The 17,432-nt window shown below is 41.9% G+C and overlaps 2 protein-coding genes across 2 annotated transcripts; both read right to left on the bottom strand.

Annotated features, from left to right (window-relative positions):
• Positions 1-1,406: 1,406 nt before the first annotated feature.
• Positions 1,407-6,528, bottom strand: LOC115398442 (phospholipid phosphatase 1-like). The gene is made up of 6 exons (XM_030105194.1): positions 6,107-6,528; positions 3,764-3,915; positions 3,402-3,682; positions 2,841-2,898; positions 2,461-2,637; positions 1,407-1,925 (listed from the first exon to the last, which is right to left on the bottom strand). Exons 1-6 carry the CDS (start codon positions 6,162-6,164, stop codon positions 1,794-1,796), a joined length of 858 nt encoding a protein of 285 aa, XP_029961054.1. The 5' UTR covers positions 6,165-6,528; the 3' UTR covers positions 1,407-1,793.
• A 2,106-nt stretch (positions 6,529-8,634) lies between these two features.
• On the bottom strand, positions 8,635-14,977 carry LOC115398440 (chondroitin sulfate N-acetylgalactosaminyltransferase 1-like). Its single transcript, XM_030105193.1, has 11 exons — positions 14,862-14,977; positions 14,661-14,747; positions 12,990-13,552; positions 12,797-12,897; positions 12,498-12,676; positions 12,063-12,279; positions 11,638-11,739; positions 11,109-11,290; positions 9,874-9,968; positions 9,702-9,783; positions 8,635-9,035 (listed from the first exon to the last, which is right to left on the bottom strand). The coding sequence occupies exons 3-11, from the start codon at positions 13,350-13,352 to the stop codon at positions 8,749-8,751; spliced, it is 1,608 nt and encodes a 535-aa protein (XP_029961053.1). The 5' UTR covers positions 13,353-13,552; positions 14,661-14,747; positions 14,862-14,977; the 3' UTR covers positions 8,635-8,748.
• Positions 14,978-17,432: the final 2,455 nt, after the last annotated feature.

Raw genomic sequence — 17,432 nt, 5'->3', positions numbered from 1 at the left:
GAGAGGAACTGAAACTCAGTTTTACATGACAGTGTGGAGGAACGGCAAACCAGAGACAGATATTTAGGAATCATTTCATCTTTCAGTGCAGACTGATCTGTGATCAAGTCAGCAGGAATTAAAAAGAAAAGAAAAAAATGAATTTTCCATTTTATCACTTTTCTTAAATCGTCCCTTGGTTTTATTATTTAGCTAAGGTAACCACCAATCTCCAAAGCATTAAGTGACTTGCTATGCCCGGTGTGCTTTTTTCCAAGACCAAGCGACTACAACTCAAACAGCTTTTATCTACTTCAAGAATGTTAGCTGACTAAAATAGTGCGATAGCAGCCTAACCATGCAAACAGAAAGATCCATGGCTAACATACTCCGAAGTCACATTACAGGTCATTCCTGGTTCCTGACAAAGGAAGGCAGCGGGGACCATCGGCTTGGTGTGATGTTCACTCTGGGTGATGGTTGGAGAAAACACTGGAGAGGTCACCGGCTTCTAACAGGATGAAACAACTCCCTTTGATCCTGTAAACCACAAGTACAACTAAATAGAATAACATAATTTCAAACCAAACCATCTGAATATGTTTAAGCTGATATTGGTTACACTTATAAACATCATTTGCTTTAGTAGTTTAAGAAGATCAGCTAATAGTTTGTGTTGACATGATGTTGTGGTTTTTAATGGCGTTTGCTTTTTTAATGCAACTTGGTTCCTGAGTCACAGGTTTGGTTTCTCTTCCTTGATATAATCATACCACAAAGTGGAGTTTACAGTACAAATCAGAGTGTCAAACTACCGGGTCTGTCGGTCTTCTGCAGCAGCAGAAGAACAGCAGATGATTGGCTGAGCAGTGGGAAAACAGGACCACCCCTCTGCACAGCATTGGCTTTGTATTTTTCTCATTGCACATGTTGGGGGAATCTGTGGCCCAGAGAGTTTGATACCCAATCTCACCCTGCCCAAAATCAAAGTGCCCCTGGGCAAAACTCCCAAGAAAAGTCGATCTTCTTGCATAGCAGCAGTGAATGGGTTAATGTTGCTGAAGTGGTGAAAGAACTCCATGTAAGTGAAGTTCATTTAGAAGAAAAAAAAATCACATATTTTTCCTTTGTAGAAAAATGTCATTTTCTTTATTTCTTTCAGCACTGCCCTGCAGAGCAATACAGTTTAAAGCTTCTGTTCAGAGAAAAAACCCTAAAATCTCATACAAACTATGCAAAAAAAAAAAAAAAAAAATTTGTATTTTCAATACATAATCTGTTCGAAGTGACTGAGGAGCAGGTAGCAGCAAATGTCTAAGGCAAAATATATTATTTCTGACTTCTGTCCCCATTTCAAGGACAGCCTCTTATTCACAGGTGCCAGGCCTCTACAAGCCTGCTTGCAGTGTGCACACAGACGCTCATTATATTCTGGGCAAAATGAATTTCATTCATTCAAAACTTCAACATCAGACCAATATACATATAGAACCACATTTCCACCACGCTCGCTGTAAAAATAGCTCATTAAAGGTCGACGAAACATGCTGCCACTTCTTTTCTTTTTTCTTTTGGTCACTCTAAAATCAGATGTGTTGCATGGGCTTTCGAGCAGAACCGGTCAGGATCTTCAGCTGCTTAACATCCCAGTGTATCACCGTCTTCTGTAGTGCACTTTACAGCCCATAAATCGTTTTTATTTTTCTCAAACACTCCAAAGGCGGCAGCTAAAGCCCGCAGGCTGCAGCCATGAATTCACGAGGGCAAGCCCGGTTGGAGACATGCAGGCAGGGAACCAGCAGCGGATCTCGGATTCAGTCAGTGCTGCCGTAGTGGTTCCCGTTGGAGGGGTTATCCTGTAAACTGGTCTGTGAGGCTTCCTCCTCCTCCTCCTGCGACACCACCGGCTCCACCGGCTGCTCGAAGAAGTTCGACACGCAGTAAACCTGCAGGGAACAAACACACAGTCAACACGTCACTACTACAATAGGACCAACTTGGATCTTGATCGGGGGAAAGCATGTGTTATTTTTACCAGCTTTGCCCTCAATCATCAAAGACTGACTTAAAATCCGGTTAGAGTCAAAAACATCACATGTCTTCAATTAGTAACTGGTGTGACAGTTTGGCATGAGATATGTTTTCGAAATATAGCATTACTTCTGGAAAAAAATAGGGATAAATATGACATGCACGTTCTTCCTCATTCACCTATCTTCTAAACTTGCTGGTGCTGATCGCAGTAATGAGAGGACAAAGAGCAGTGACGGGTCAGCAGACGATTCCAACCTCACCACTTCACCTAATGTCTGTCTTTAGAGTGTCAAAGGAAGATAAGAGTACTAACAAAAAAATATGCAAGCACAGGAAACACACACACACTTCATAACAGGCCCCGAGGTGAGATAACAGAGTAAACCACTGCCCCACTGAGCCGCCCTGCTTTCCTGCTCAACCACAATCTCCTTCCACGACACTTACTGTGAGGACAGCAACTGCTCCGCCCTGCAGGAGGCCGGCCAGCACGTCACTCCAGTGGTGTTTGTAGTCCGACACCCGGGACAGGCCCACGTACACCGCCGTGGCGATCAGGAAGAACTGGAGGGTGGGTCGCAGGAGCCTCGCCCACTTCGACAGCAGTCTGGCTTGAATGTAGAGCTGCAGGAATTTGAGGGTAGAGATCAATCAATGAAGAGATCGGGTCACATCTCGACAGAATTATGTTGTTATTCTGTTTATTATAAGAAACATTTTGATGGTGACGGGCAAGTTTCAAGAACATGTGAATTCATTACCTTTTGAAATAGATTTAAAACAATAAACTGAAACCTGCATTAAATGAGTGGAAAACATTCACTTACAACAAGGAACAGCATGCAGTACATGGAGAAGGATGAATGTCCAGAGTAGAATGACAGTCTAAAAGACAAAACAAATATTCAAATGTAAAATGCAGTACAAGTTACAGAGTCAAGTATGTTTTACTTTGGAAATGTGGATTTAAATCCTCCAACAAAGACAGCCTTTAAAGATGAAAATGTTTTTACAGTTATTTGAATATTCTCAGGGAAAACATGCAAACACAGAACGGCCACAGCCAGACATTGAACCACAGTGTAATGACTGTGCACTATAATCATTTCTTTAGCCTTCTCCTTCTTTGTTTTTCCTCTGTGGGTCTCCAGTGAATCAGTTAATATTTTCAATTTTTATTCCAATTTCTTACTTTATTTTCATCTCATTCAAGTGCACAAAGCTACAACACTGAGGCTGCCTGGTCTCTTCCCTTATTCAGAAGACACAAATGTGCTGCAAACTATTACACAAAGCTTGTGACATTGTGATTTAGACACGGGAAATCCAATTCGTTGTGAGTTTCATCAGTGACTCGTGTGCGTATTGTTCCTGCTCAGGACCATTACCTGGCCTCGTCCACAAGGAACTTATCTCCGGTGCAGGTGAAGTTCTCGATGTATCCACCAGCCTTGCAGTTGATGCGGTCCCACGCCGGCTTGCACACGGCCAGGAAGTGCGGTCGCAGTCGGCCGATGGAGTACTTGGCGATGTCAGTGAGAGACTGGCTGGCGGCGGCTCCGAACACGTAGCTTCCTATGGCTTTGTAGACGCACGAAACGTACTTTTTCCCCAACGACTGGTTCTTGACGCGGGACATGTAAACAGAAAGGCACTCCCCACAGACAATCTGAAGGAGAAGGAATTAGACGTTACAGGAGAGGCACGGACGTGAGACGAGGAATCAGGCGAGAGCCGTGAGGTGACTTACGACAATCAGAGTGAACGGGATCATGACTCCACCCAGCAGCTGGTAGGAGATGGTGTCCTCTTTGAGGGGGTATCTGATGGACTCATCGTTACAGAAGAAACCTCGTTTGAAGGGGTTGTGTTGAGGCGTGAGGATAAAAAATGGAAGTCCCACTTAAAGTGAAGAGAAAAGCACATCTTCAGTCATTCATACTTGCATTAACAAGTAGCAACATGAACCCAGACGTATGAGTCACTGCTGCTGTCTCACATGCTGTTATTGTAGTCAGAGAAAATGTGATCTGTTGGCATTACATGGGTTTTTCCCCTCAGAGAGAGGAAAAAAAAAAGGTAAAAATTATAATTTCCAGATAAGGGTTTTCCTCTCCAGCTAAATGAAAAGCTTGAGGCCTTGAGTTACCGTAGATCAACAATGGGTCAAAAACAAAAAGAGGGCCAGTCATATGTTTCGCCTAACACAGTGGGAGAGTGACGGTTATGATTATCTGATGAGAGTCACCATGATGCCAGCCTGTGTAATAGTAAAAAAAAAAAACAAAAACAAAAAAAAAACATGTTCTATCCAGTCCTGGCTGCACACTTATCTCAAGTTATTACAAAACTGAGTGGAGCTGAAAACGAGCCTGTTGGCTAAACTGCAGACACTAATGCAACAGCAGGCTTTCTTCCAAGTGTGATCACCGGCATTCATGCTTTTAGGCTAAATGAGCTATCATCCAGTCACGGCACAGCAAAGAATTACTCTGGTTTGAAATGCTGGGGACCGGCTGCTTATTTCTTATTATTCATTTGTGTAATTAACCCATTAAAAACTGTAGCTTTAACAATGTTGCTCTAGGTTCAGAACTCTTGCTCCAGAGACCACAGTGGTGACAACATGCAGTGACTTTTTTAGTTTCCCCTCAAAAATCACCTGGCAGTCCCTGATTCAAACCAGCTTCCCTCTGGTTACCAGATTCTCTGACCATCTGCGCCCTTCATTAAGTGTTCAGTCAGATTGCATGATAGTATCAGGAAAGTTCAGGATGAATCAGTGCTTTCACATCCTGTTCCTCCTGTTGTTTGACGCACGACATATAATCAGAAAACAACCAACAACTGCCCCAACAAAAATTGGAAGAAAATGAGACAGGCTGTTACTTCAGAAACATTGTTAAGTTTCTGTGGTTTACTCCATCATGTGAAGCTTTGTTTGGGATCGAGGGCTGGATGGATACGCATATCAGACACTGCTATGGTCATGTTCTGAACCACTGAAAAATATAAGTGATCATTACAAAAATCTGAAAGTATTCATGTGAAAATATGTAGAGTATTGTGCAACAGTTTTATGACTTTTTGATGTTTAGGTACTTTATGATTTTTTTCCCTTTTACTACAGTGTGTTTTTGATTGTTAGTCATTATAATTAAGCACTTTCAGAAGTTAAATGGGTAAATTAAAGCACAGAATAAATATTACATAGTTTGTACATACCTGAAGTCACTGGCTACATAAAGTAATTAAAATATTCTAATTGCTGTGATTAAATGGCATTTTTGTGACACTTTTATTTTGAAATACATGTAACACCATAGATTTAATTTTGCTCTTGAAACCATGGTTGTTGTATTTACCAATTTCACAAGGTTTTAAAAGTCCTGCTTAACATCTACATCTATAACCAAAGCAAATTGCTGTAAAACGTATTTTTAACATACAAAAAAAAATCCACATAAAACTAACTTTAAGTAGTTTTGGATAAAATTGTTTTCACAATAACATTATATGATATATTATACAATCTGAGCAGACCTTGCAGACTTTGGACGTCGCTAAGCGATGCCAATTTTCAGATAAGAGGAGAAGATTGGTGTATAATCAGCAGCTCAGAAGATAACCACAACAAGGAGTGAAGGAGTGACAGGAAAAAAGATCTGACTCTAAACATTCTGAGATCAAACAAACAGCTGAGAGGGCCACCACCCAGCTCAAGATGTCTTTCTTTATGAAGCAACTTTACGAGCCCTGTTTTTATGCAGGATCTGTTTTATTGTTGGATAAGTACAGCAGTGATCTGGTATAACTCACCACTATGATTACATACCAAACACAGAGCTAAACTTTCAGTGGGGGAAAAGGCGCACAGGGTTGGGCTTTGTTGATTTTTTTCCATTCTCCCGCATAGTTTCCAAACCAGCTTTTCCCCTCTCGGTATTTACATCACTTTCATGCCAGTCACTCCATTTAAATGGAATTCATGTTTGCCATGACAGCCAATAATATCGGTAAATAAACTTTAAAGCGTCGCTCCTCTAGAAGCGGAGGGATTAAAAGGTCCGTTAAGCTGCAGGATTTACATTACCGAGGACGAGGCAGGTAATGTCCAGCAGGATGAGAGGGATCCCCGAGCCTTCAAACATGTTGCGCGTCCTTCTTCTTCTGGCGTCTGTCTCTGTAAAAAAAGTCCGGTCCGGACTGGGACCGTCCCGTCTACACAGCGGCGGAGGGACGAGGCGCACACACTCTGCCGCACATGTCTCGCTATTGCGGCACAAAATCAAAGCATACCAGAGTCATTGTCCTTAACCGGGGAGTTTTTGTTTTTTGTTTTTTTTTAGGGTAAAAAAAAGGAATGTGGCCTACTCTAGGTCAAAACACCCAAACTAGAGACTAAAGCTAGTCTAAAAACACCAGGACACACGTGAAGGAGCCTCTCACCCGTTCCACTGCTCGCACACCATCATAACAGCGCGAGCTCCGGAGGCTGCCTGCCACCGGCTGCGGACGGCAAGATGGCCGCCAAGTATGGCCGCGTTTTTTTAAGACAACTTTATTTAACACGATTAAATGACAATGGCCATCGTATGTATATAACAAACACAAAATACATCGCATCACACATACAAATAAAAGGAAAAAAAGGGGGAGCTGAACTAAATTGAATGGTGAGTTGTTTTACACATATTGCAATATCATAATAATTTAGATGAAAGTGAAGTGTACAATGTGAAATAATGACAATATTTACACTGAATGCTTACTACTTGAATTAAATAGGATGCACTTTACTGTTTTGTAAAATAAAAACAAAACAATGTCGGTGTCAAACCAATACAGTGTTGCGAACTCAACAGTCAGGAAAGTGTGGGATGACAGCATCATCTGTTTTGCATAGTTACCAATCTGCATAGGTCAAATTAGATGATGACGTCATTTTAAAATGATACATTGTTGCTAATTCCTCAGTCAGGAAGGTTCCAGATGACAGCCTCATCTGTTGTGCATAGTTGCCAATTTGCATAGGTCCAATTAGGTGATGACGTCATCTCAAAATGATACATTGTTTCTAATTCCTCAGTCAGGAACGTTCTAAATGGTCATCAAACAGAAAGAAGGAATCCTATTGGTGCAAAATGCGTCAAATGATGTGACAGAGATACAGCCATAGGGACCCTGATCATTGCAAAGCTGTCCGTCCCTGGGAGTGGGATCCCTTCATACTGTGGTTCTCCCCAAGATTTCTTCTTTTCCCACTGGGTTTTTGGAGTTTTTTCTTGCCGGATGTGAGGGTCTAAGGCGGTGGTTGCTTCGTTTTGTCTCGTTACTGTGAATTTGACATATTAACATTATGCTTATTTGCTGTTTTTATTTTTACCGACCAATGTAACATTTTGAAGCCCTCTGAGGCAACTGCTGTTGTGATACTGGGCTATACAAAAATAAATTGATTGATTGATTGATTGATTTTGCTTTTAAGCGGAAGTAGAGACATCTATTGACATACATCTATTGTGTTTTATTATTCTTTTACCAATATAGAAACGCTATTTTACAAATTAAATTTGTTTGGTGTCTTGTCTCATTTCATCAGAAAACAACATCTGAATAATCTTAATGTAGTGTTTCCCATTTGTAATTTATTCAGTCGCGAGTCCCTTCATTTCAATAATCATATATTCAATTATCTAATAAATAATTGAGCCTGTATCTTAAAGTTCCATTAAGAGGGGATTCAAATTCACCGACATATTTAAACACTTTATTAAAAAGTAATGCAATAGTTACTCTGCCTAGTAATTTGTTACTTTTAAAATATTCTGTTGCAAACTCAGTTACTTTTTTTGAAGAAGTAACTATATCTATGTACTTTTTAAAATTTGCCCAATACTGCCTATACCTTTGTCTCTATGCTACCCCAAAAACGGCCATTTCCTCAACTACCTACCCTTGACCCTTTTAACAATTCTTTCCTGTAGTTCAGGCACCAAAAAACACCTGAAGCCACATAATTACGACTGAATAAAACTTTAATCTATTCATTTAATTCCACACTGTAATACAATATGCTATCATAGATTAAAACAAATTCAAGAATTGTAATTATGGTTTCATTAATGAAATGTCATTATAAGCGTTGATTGATTGCCTCAAAGTCAAAACAAGGTTTTGAAGAAGGAGTCAAAAGGGGCCAATTTCCTAAAATTAGTAAAAATATTGAAGCTGAGATATAAAAAAAAATGTGAAAACTTTGGCCAAAAAAATGACAGAATAGGCTTGTAAGAAATAAAACAAACTGAGGTGCAATGTGGGAAACAACAGCAACATGTAATCACTTAAAAAGACATTTGAATTTGTGAAATAAGTTTAAAGTAAAGTATTCTTTTTTTTTGGTGTAGCTGTACCTGTTGTTTTCAAAGTATTTGAGTGTGTGAAGGGAAATATGGGTATCGAGAGGCCTCTTCCCATTACAGTCTTCTGTGTATCCTGAACCTCTGATTGTCTGGAGTTGTGTGTGTCACGTGTTCAAACTTAAAAGAGACACGTAGATCATCGATTTTTCACTCTTTTATTGATCTAAAATAAGGACAACAATTGGTTTTGATGTCAGTTCCTTGTTTCTTTTGTGCCCACAAACTGAATCACTGTCTTTCTTGTGACATAACCAGAATGTCCTGATACCAGTGACCTTAAATCAAAAATAAAGGAGATTTTCTTGGTTCTTCCTCATGAGGTTCCTCTGATCATCTGTTTCTGGGAGTTTAAATGGGCTTCAATCTGTGGTCTGAAGAAGAGCTCCCCCAGCTGGCTGTGCGAGGCTTCGCTCATGGCCTTGGTCTGCATGCACATCTTGTATTTGTCTGGAGGAAGCTCGTCTGCACAGCTCTTCTCGTGCCACAGGTGGAACAGGCTTCGAGACGGAGTGCGGATCACCATCAGTTTGCTGTGAAGGTATTTCCTGTACAGGTGCACGTCTTCCAGCCCCCAGCCTTTGATGCTGCGGTCAAAACCACCTGTGCGAGGAGACAGAGCAGCCACAGAAAGAGGAAATAAACCAACCTGGTTACAAACCACCACTGCACGTCACTGCCACCCAGCAGGCTGCACCATGCATGAAATGATAAAATAATGAGGAAATTTAATCGGTTCTTGATTATTTACCTAAGTTGAAGATATAATGCCAACAATGTACTTGTCACAAATATATATTACTGTTAGTTTTTCCAGCTTTCTCTGACAGCAAGCTCAATGGTCTGTTAACATGACTATTAGTTTATTTTTAGTTAATTAAAAAACTGTCAGCAATTGCATACGCAAATAATGGCGTATTGGAGTCTATAAGTTCCTCAAATGGAATGAAATGAAATTTCCATGTAACTCTTCACTTCCTTAAAGCAGAAACATGCAATGTGAAGTGAACAAAAATAGAACTTTAACTGTTGAAAAAAAAACTGTGTTTGGGACCATGTGCAGAGACTCTAATGCATATGAGGTAAAATGAGTTGTGCTCTTTCAATGCATTCATGTTTTAATGTTCAGAGCTTGAACCACCCCCCCCCACACACACACACACACACAGGCAATAACCATAAAATATGGATAAATACACAGAACTGTACAGTAAGCAGTGATATTCAATCCTCTTTCAAATATATCATTATTAGAGGTGTTTTCAGTACCTATGTTGATGAAATCAGACCTGTACTGACACGTCATGCCAAAACCGAAGTCTCTCCAGAAGCCGCTTTCCTTTTTTATCACCTATGAATAAAGGAGCAGCTTCAATCAAGTTTCTTACATCAAGATGATTTTAGCAGATGATGAGCTTTTCGAATGTTATTTTCTTCTTACCAGTTGTTGTTGAAGTGAAGGAAGGAGCGTCTGATTGCTGTATATGATGGATGGGTTGTACTGGCTGAAGAGCACAGGGTAGAACACTTTTTTACCTGCAAACAACAAATGACATTTTAATCAAATCTGCTGAGGAGTGAGGGTGTTGGAGGAGGAGAAAATGAAGATTTCAGAGAAAGTTGATGGATGTTGGAGATGGTTGTTGTATGAGGAGAGGAGGTAGGGGGCAGTGGAGACAAGAAAACTCAAAATCTTCAATTTTATTGTAAACTTGTTTGTTGAATAATGATCACGCCTGATAACCAGCTCCTTTATGCTTTATATTTGTGATCTAAAGCTTTATAAACTGAGCCACTGTCCATTTTCTCTGAGAATTCTGGAAACAGGAAGCGAGCGGTAAGGCAGCGGAAAGAAGATAAATGTGATCAAATCTGCTTTCTCCACCTGAGGGATGAGAGAGGGAGGCAAACTGCCATAAAAGTATGATGCAAACAAGATGGACTATTTCTCTTTTAGAGATGTGACTGAAATACATACATATAACAATTTTTCATGAATTGATAAATTACACATTTCATATTAGGTTAGTCAAGGTGAGAATTTTTTTTTTTTTTTGGAAAGGTATATTTCCTTGAATATAATATTAGATAACAACTTATATTAAAACTTTAAACATTAAACATTAAAATTTGGTTAAATTCTGACAGCAAAACAGTAGCATCACCCACACACTCCAATACCTGTGAACCCTGACACCAGCTCGTCATAATTAAATGTACCGGTTAATTTTGTAATCAGACCTCTGCTGTATGATTTTTTTTCCCATTGAACCTTTTCTTCCTGCAGAGCTCCACTCACCCTCAACCTACAATGTAATTGGCCGGGATAATTGAAAAGCCTGTGCGGGTGTGCCGTCGCATTAAATGGACAAATTATCACTGCTGTCAATTGTTTTACTCATGTGGAAACACACATTCTGATTGGATTAGCATTAGTGACTCAAAACTACTGGTGCATCAATATAGATTTTTTTTTTCAACCACTTGGATAATACTTCTCATCCCCTACCCCAATTTTTGCAATTCAAAACGATCATATAGTTTTCAGCATGACAGAAACAAATGCAATTTTAGGAGTGAGGATGGTTTTGAGGCCTGCAAGGAGTTTGCATGTTCTACCTGTGCGGGCGTGCACAGTGATTCCACCGCTCCAGATGAGGATGTCCTGTCACTCACCAGGCTCGGCGTTGAGGCGGCAGGACGTCAAGAAGTCGGCCGTGAAGTGGATGTCGACGTCGCAGAAGAAGAGCAGGACGTTCTGGCTGCGCCGCCACGCCCTTGCGCCCACGTCCAAGCCCCGCCCGCGAGAGAAGTCCTCATTCAGCTGAATCAGCGTGAAGCTCCTGAACCGAGTCTCTCTGCGAATGAGGAGTCTGTCAGACACCTTGATGCATCTGTCCGCATTTATATGACGGATATGAGTGAAGAATTAGCACCAAAACCTCTTTAAAACCTCAGATTATTGCAGCGTTACACACAGTGTAACAGAACCAGGGTGCCTTAAAAAAAAATAATAAAATACAGTGTGTGTGTTTGTGTGTGTTGGTCCCTGCAGTGGCAGACGCTTCACAAGATTTCTTGGTTGCCTGCAGCACTAAAACACTTTCTCTCACGTTGTATTATTGAGGGTTAAAATATCTGCAGTGCAGCAAAGGCACATCTGGGACATTGCACAGAAATGAATTGACAAAATGAAAAACTTTACCTGGTGGTTTGGTCCAGCACAGCTTTCACCTGGTCGATCTGATCTCGACCAAAATGGACCACAGTGAGATGAACCCTGCCGTCCCGATGGATTCCCACCTCTCTGATCCCAAAACAGAAAAACACACCACCTCTTGTCAGGACCGCTTCTCTACTTCATCCTCAAAGGGCTTGTTTTCAGATAAGGACATTTCAATTAGGGCCACAGGCTTGTAAAATCTATACATTATCACTTGTGAGGAGTGTTACTGGACGTCTGCCAGGCTGCTTTGTTAAGATAACGACTCCCTCAGCTCCTCCAGACACAGCGTTCAGTGTGAGATTGATAATCTGAGGATACAATCACAGCAGGTGTGTGTGTGTGTGTGTGTGTGTGTGTGTGTGTGTGTGTGCTGGAGTTACGACCGTTAACTTCTGAAAGTGTACCTGAAATTGTTGATGAACTGCCTGAAAGTGTCGGCTCTCTTGGAAAGAGGAACAATGATGTTGATGGTCATGCTGCGCGTGTTTACACTCTCGCTCTTCACCTTCATCACGGGGCCAAACGGCCTGAAGAGCACGAGCCGGGTGAAGTCCTGGGGCCCGTCGCCTCTGAGCGTCAGATCGTACACGGTTCCCCTGTCCCGCTCCGTGCGAGTCAGCCCTGCGACAGACACAAGGAGCAGCACAGGGCCGGCGGACGGGCGGCTGTAATTCAAACGTTCTGCGGAGAGCGGTGTAGTGGTTACCGCTCTCATCTCCCCGTGGGATGTTCCCCTATTTGAGTCCAGATTGTGTGTAGTTTTAAGAATTTTTGTGGTGAAATCTCCTGAATATTATCAGAGTTGAAATCTTAGTAGAAGTTAAAGAGCTCTCTCTCACCTTGTATGAAGTCTGATGGGGAGTATGTGTGTTTTCGCTGTGTGTTGTCCACATGCTGCTGAGGTCCATTGAGGACGTGCAGAGCTGTTTCCACCGTGCTGATCAGCTCGTCTCTGCGGTCCTTTCTCACCGGGCGCTCTGCCGGGTGCCTTGTCAGCCCCGTCTCCAGCTGGTACACCCTGAGGGACCCCGAGAAAACCCCACTCTGAGACACGGCGCTGCGAGTGCATTAGGTAAGTCAGGAAGTAGGTTAAACTGAAGCCTCAGGAGGCCTGCAGCAGCTTCACTGTCCCGCTCACCTCTGCAGGGTGAACGTGTCAAAAGGAATCAGTGCATATTCGCTGGGCAGCTTCACACCAGCGTTCACCTCCGCCTGGTTCAGCTGGGAGCGGAAGAACTCCTGCAGGATGACATGTAGCATTTAATACAGCATCTATACCATCAAACTGCACTCATTATCTTTTCTGCACCTGGACTGGGCCTCATCCCTACCTTGAGGTCAGATTGCGTGGGGGTTTTGTGCAGGCTGTCCAAACCCTGAGGAAGAATCCCTCGAATTTTGGCTTTATCCAAAGACTCCTGGAGCTGCTGGGTCCTCTCCTGCAGCGCCTCCTTCAGCTGGGCGATCTGCTTCGTCAGGCTGTTGATGTAATGCCTGTGAGAGTCCTCTCTCTCCTGCAGCAGCGCCATGTATCCCTCCTTGGTGGTGGCGCTGCCAGACCACTGCTGCGGCTGACGGCCTCCTCCAGATGCAGGTTTACAGGCCAGGAAGTAGAACAGGATCAGGCAGCAGCAGAGCCCCAACGCGACCAGGCCAACGCGGGTCGCCAGGGCCAGCAGCCAGCGCTTCAACATGATGGATCAACTCCAAAACAAATCCTAAATGCCTGAGGGTTTTAGATTAACGGTCACATGAAGCTCCATCAACAAAAGGATGGGCAACGCATTGCTCCTCAACGGCAGGTTTAAGTTTGAATGATACTTTGAAATTCTCTTGTTTTCTCATGATGTCCTCATCCACAAGCACCAGATCATCAACAGGGTGGTACAGCTCCCTACAATGAGAAAAACAAAGATTTTAAAGCAGTGGTTCACAAACCTTTTAGGAAATTTAAGCCCCACGTTAGTCCAAACATCCCTTGACTCTTCATCGTTGGTTTCGGGTATCGAAAGGATTTGTTCTGAAGAGTTACATGTTTTTACAAACATAGTAGCTCTCATAGAAGCTTTGTTGTGGATGGATGGATGTATGGACGGATGGGTGGATGAAAGATTCAAAATTCTAGATTCAAAATGGAGCTTTGGCAGGTTTTTCTGACGTATGTGTGTATCTCACAAATTCAACCAACAGTGTCATACGTAAAAGCTTTCAATACACTCGAAGAGCGTAAAAGGCTCTTCACAGTCAGAAACCTGGACTTGATCAGGTACGCCTCATTAAAACAAATCAAATTAGAGCCGGAAAAAGCAAACAGACCAGCCTGTGTACTGCTGTCCCAATGTAACTCCGTATTTTGTCAGCAACTCATTTCATTTCCTTGACATGGCACGCGCCCTCTGTACGTTACAGGTCGGTCGTTTGGACTGCTAGTTGAGTTTATTTGGGCTGCTGTGACACACACACACACACACACACACACACACACACACACACACACACACACACACACACACACACACACACACACACACACGAAAATCCTCACCTTATATTCACTTTGAGTGCCACGACACTGAAGCTGGGAAGTGACAGAAACAAGCATTTCTCTGTGTCTCTCCTCCACCCAGTGTGTGTGTGTGTGTGTGTGTGTGTGTGTGTGTGTGTGTTTCCATAATCAGTTTATTCACAGCACAGTTGGCCCTTTATAGCTCAGGTAGAGGCTGATTTCATGAAAGACTTGCTTATGTTTCCAGGTCCACCCAAGCTCTCTCTGTGTGTGTGTGTGTGTGTGTGTGTGTGTGTGTGTGTGTGTGTGTGTGTGTGTGTGTGTGTGCGTGTGTCAGAGGATGATGCACGTATGCATGAGTTCATACCACGTGGACCTTTAAAACACTCTACAGTTAATAATATAGATTCAAATAAATAAAACTGATTACTTTAACACACAAAGGCACATGATGCACAGCTTGAATTCATGAACATGAAGTGACAGTTCAACATACCTTCTCCCTCCAATGGGGTCCCACTGGACTTATGCTTCCGTTTCAAATTGCTGCAGATTTGTCATTTCAGCTGACCTGACCTGTGAGCTTTAGCACAGAGATGAATTAAATGACTGGATCATCCAAAACTGACCATTTACTCTGCGTTAACCTGTAAAAATGCACAGGAAAAAAAAAAAAAACATTTGTATATAAACTCACCCATAGATGTGAATCTCAAGCAGAAGTTGGATTGAGTGAAAGCCAGCTCACGTCCCAGTCCACAACTTAAAAAGTGAGAAAATGAGTGGCGGGGAGACGTGGAAGGCGCTCTCCACCCTCCTGAAGTGAGCGCTGAAGTGGCCTCGCAGGACTAAACCACACTGCAGAGGACCTCCTCTCCCTCTCCCATCCTCTTCGCCTCTCAATCTCCACCTTTTCCCAGCACCTCCCTCTTCTCTCCTCTCCTCTCCCTTTTTTCCATCCCTCCCTTCTATCCGTCCATATAGGATCTCACACCATCTGCCCCCGTCCTCTCTTCCTCTCTCGGGCCCTGTGCGGCTCCGCTCTGCCCTTAAGTCTAATTAGAAGGCAGCCGGAGTGAGGAATGCCCTTCAGCCTGCGATGCACTGCCACCTGCAATCTGGCGTGGGGAAATAGCTAGGTACCCATCGAGACCCCGCCAATAGGACGGGGTCTTGCACATTTAATGAGGCACCGTACAGATGGTCCTTGTTTTCATTCAGATGTCGACTCATGAGCACCGGCTCCCTGAAAACTGTGTGACACTTTCCTTTCTGTGTTTTTTTTCAGTCCCACATCATATCTGTTAAATAGAAATAAAGATTTTGTGCCATTTATATTTGATCATTTGTTGAAATAGTGATATCTTCCACTATGTTTCTGAATTTTTATTTTAGATTAATTGGAATTGAAGGAAAGAAACTGACAAAATTTGATTTTTTTTTTTTTTTTTTTAATTTTATGGTGTAGTGGACTTTACTACTGTGTTCCTTTATAAATAAAACTCCCAGCTAAAGTAAAAATCAGCATAAAATACACATTATAAACACACATTTCTTCTTCTTTTAATTAGTTTATGCTTGTGTTTACACCAACTTTTTATTCAGTTATATAATTTGCTAAAAAGCATATCTGCCTAAAATCAACATGATGCACGGTATTCTACTTATAGTGGTGTCAAATGATAACATTCAAAGTGTCTTTGGCAAATAAAACGAAAATCTACTCTGTCACAAACACGACCTATTTGACATGCACTATTGTAATTATGATGCAGCCTTCGTTGTGCAGTAAAGCAGCATGCAAATACATATCTGAAGCTTTCACTGCTGCAATCAGTTCTAGATCAGATTAAATGGAAAGACTGATTTTAAATTGGCTTGTTGCTTCAGTTTCACGTTGATTTGCCGTTGCACCAGATGAGGACTGGTAAGAAATGAGCAGGACACTGAGGAAACAGACAACCATATTTATTTTTGCCCCCAAGTTATTTACATCTGTTGGAATACAAAATGTGGAATGTGACCAGAATCGGGGTGAATATCGTTATTCTTAGTGCGCACAAAAGGCAGGATCAAGAGGTTTTCTTGTCTCTTCTTGGCACATGGACATTTTAATTACAGTGCAGGTGGCTGCTATTTCTGGGTAATGTGCTTTGTGAGATTAGTGCTCAATTTAGGCAGTGTTTTGCTTTCAGAATCTCTGTAAAACACACACACATACACACACACAAACATAAATTTAAAAAAACTACAACAGAGGAATGTAAAACAGACTCAAACAGCAATAACGCGACGCTGTATACAAAATTGGGACTGAGTAATTTCCCAGATGAATTCACAGAAACAACACCGAGGGCCGACGCGGCTGCTTCCCTTATCTTCCAGCTTCGATACTTCATATACTTTCACAACAGATTCACCACACTTAACAAACAAAACACCTGCTGCGGTGCATCCGAGCTTCAGTCAGACGTTTCAGACAGACAAAGGCATTGAAAGAGTTTTTTCTTCTTCTTCTTCTTCTTCTTGTGAATTCAAAGTGCAATATTTAAAAGAGATTTCCAACAACTTTTAACAAAACTGTTGCAGTGAAGAGGCAGAGTGTGTCAGGTCCGTCCAACCATTACAGTGGTTTTCAAAGTGTGGTTCGTGGTGTGGGAATAATCTGGGGTTCTTCTTTTAATCATGATTTCATCTTAAAAATGACCAGAATCAAAAAGAGGGTAAGTCTTTTTGTTTGTTTTAGAAACACATATAGTCTGCAGCTGTTACAGACTATATATTAGAAATGAAAAGGATTAGGCTGGCCAGTATCACTAATGTCTTATAATATGGAAAACAACGGGAGGTCCAGCATGTAACCAACACTGACCACTTGGAAAAGCACAATGCAGTGTGGGGTGAGGGCTGGGGGTGTGCACCTTGAGAGGGGCTCATCCTCTCACACTTTAAAAATCCTGGGCTTATTTTAATACAAAAAACATCTCTGAACAATGAAACTTCTGACAGTACTTCCAGACAGGTCTGTCTTATCCTAATGATGATGTGTTGTAGCAATAGTAACAGTAATCCAGATGCATGTTCTCAGTAATCTTGATCCGATTGTTGAGGCTGGAAATCACTTTTTCCATCATTACTAGACAGTGTGACTGAAATTTAACCTTGCTGAAATCACTTTTAATGCCTCTTCACAGGTTCTGACAAACACCATCTGTGCCTTTTCTGGAGTATTTTTATTCTATTCAGGTCCCAGACGTTTTTGTTGTCC

The sequence above is a fragment of the Salarias fasciatus genome, chromosome 12, assembly GCF_902148845.1.
Source record: "Salarias fasciatus chromosome 12, fSalaFa1.1, whole genome shotgun sequence".
Lineage (NCBI taxonomy): Eukaryota > Metazoa > Chordata > Actinopteri > Blenniiformes > Blenniidae > Salarias > Salarias fasciatus.
Note: the sequence above shows the minus strand (reverse complement) of the source record. Positions and strands in the feature narration are given on the sequence as shown.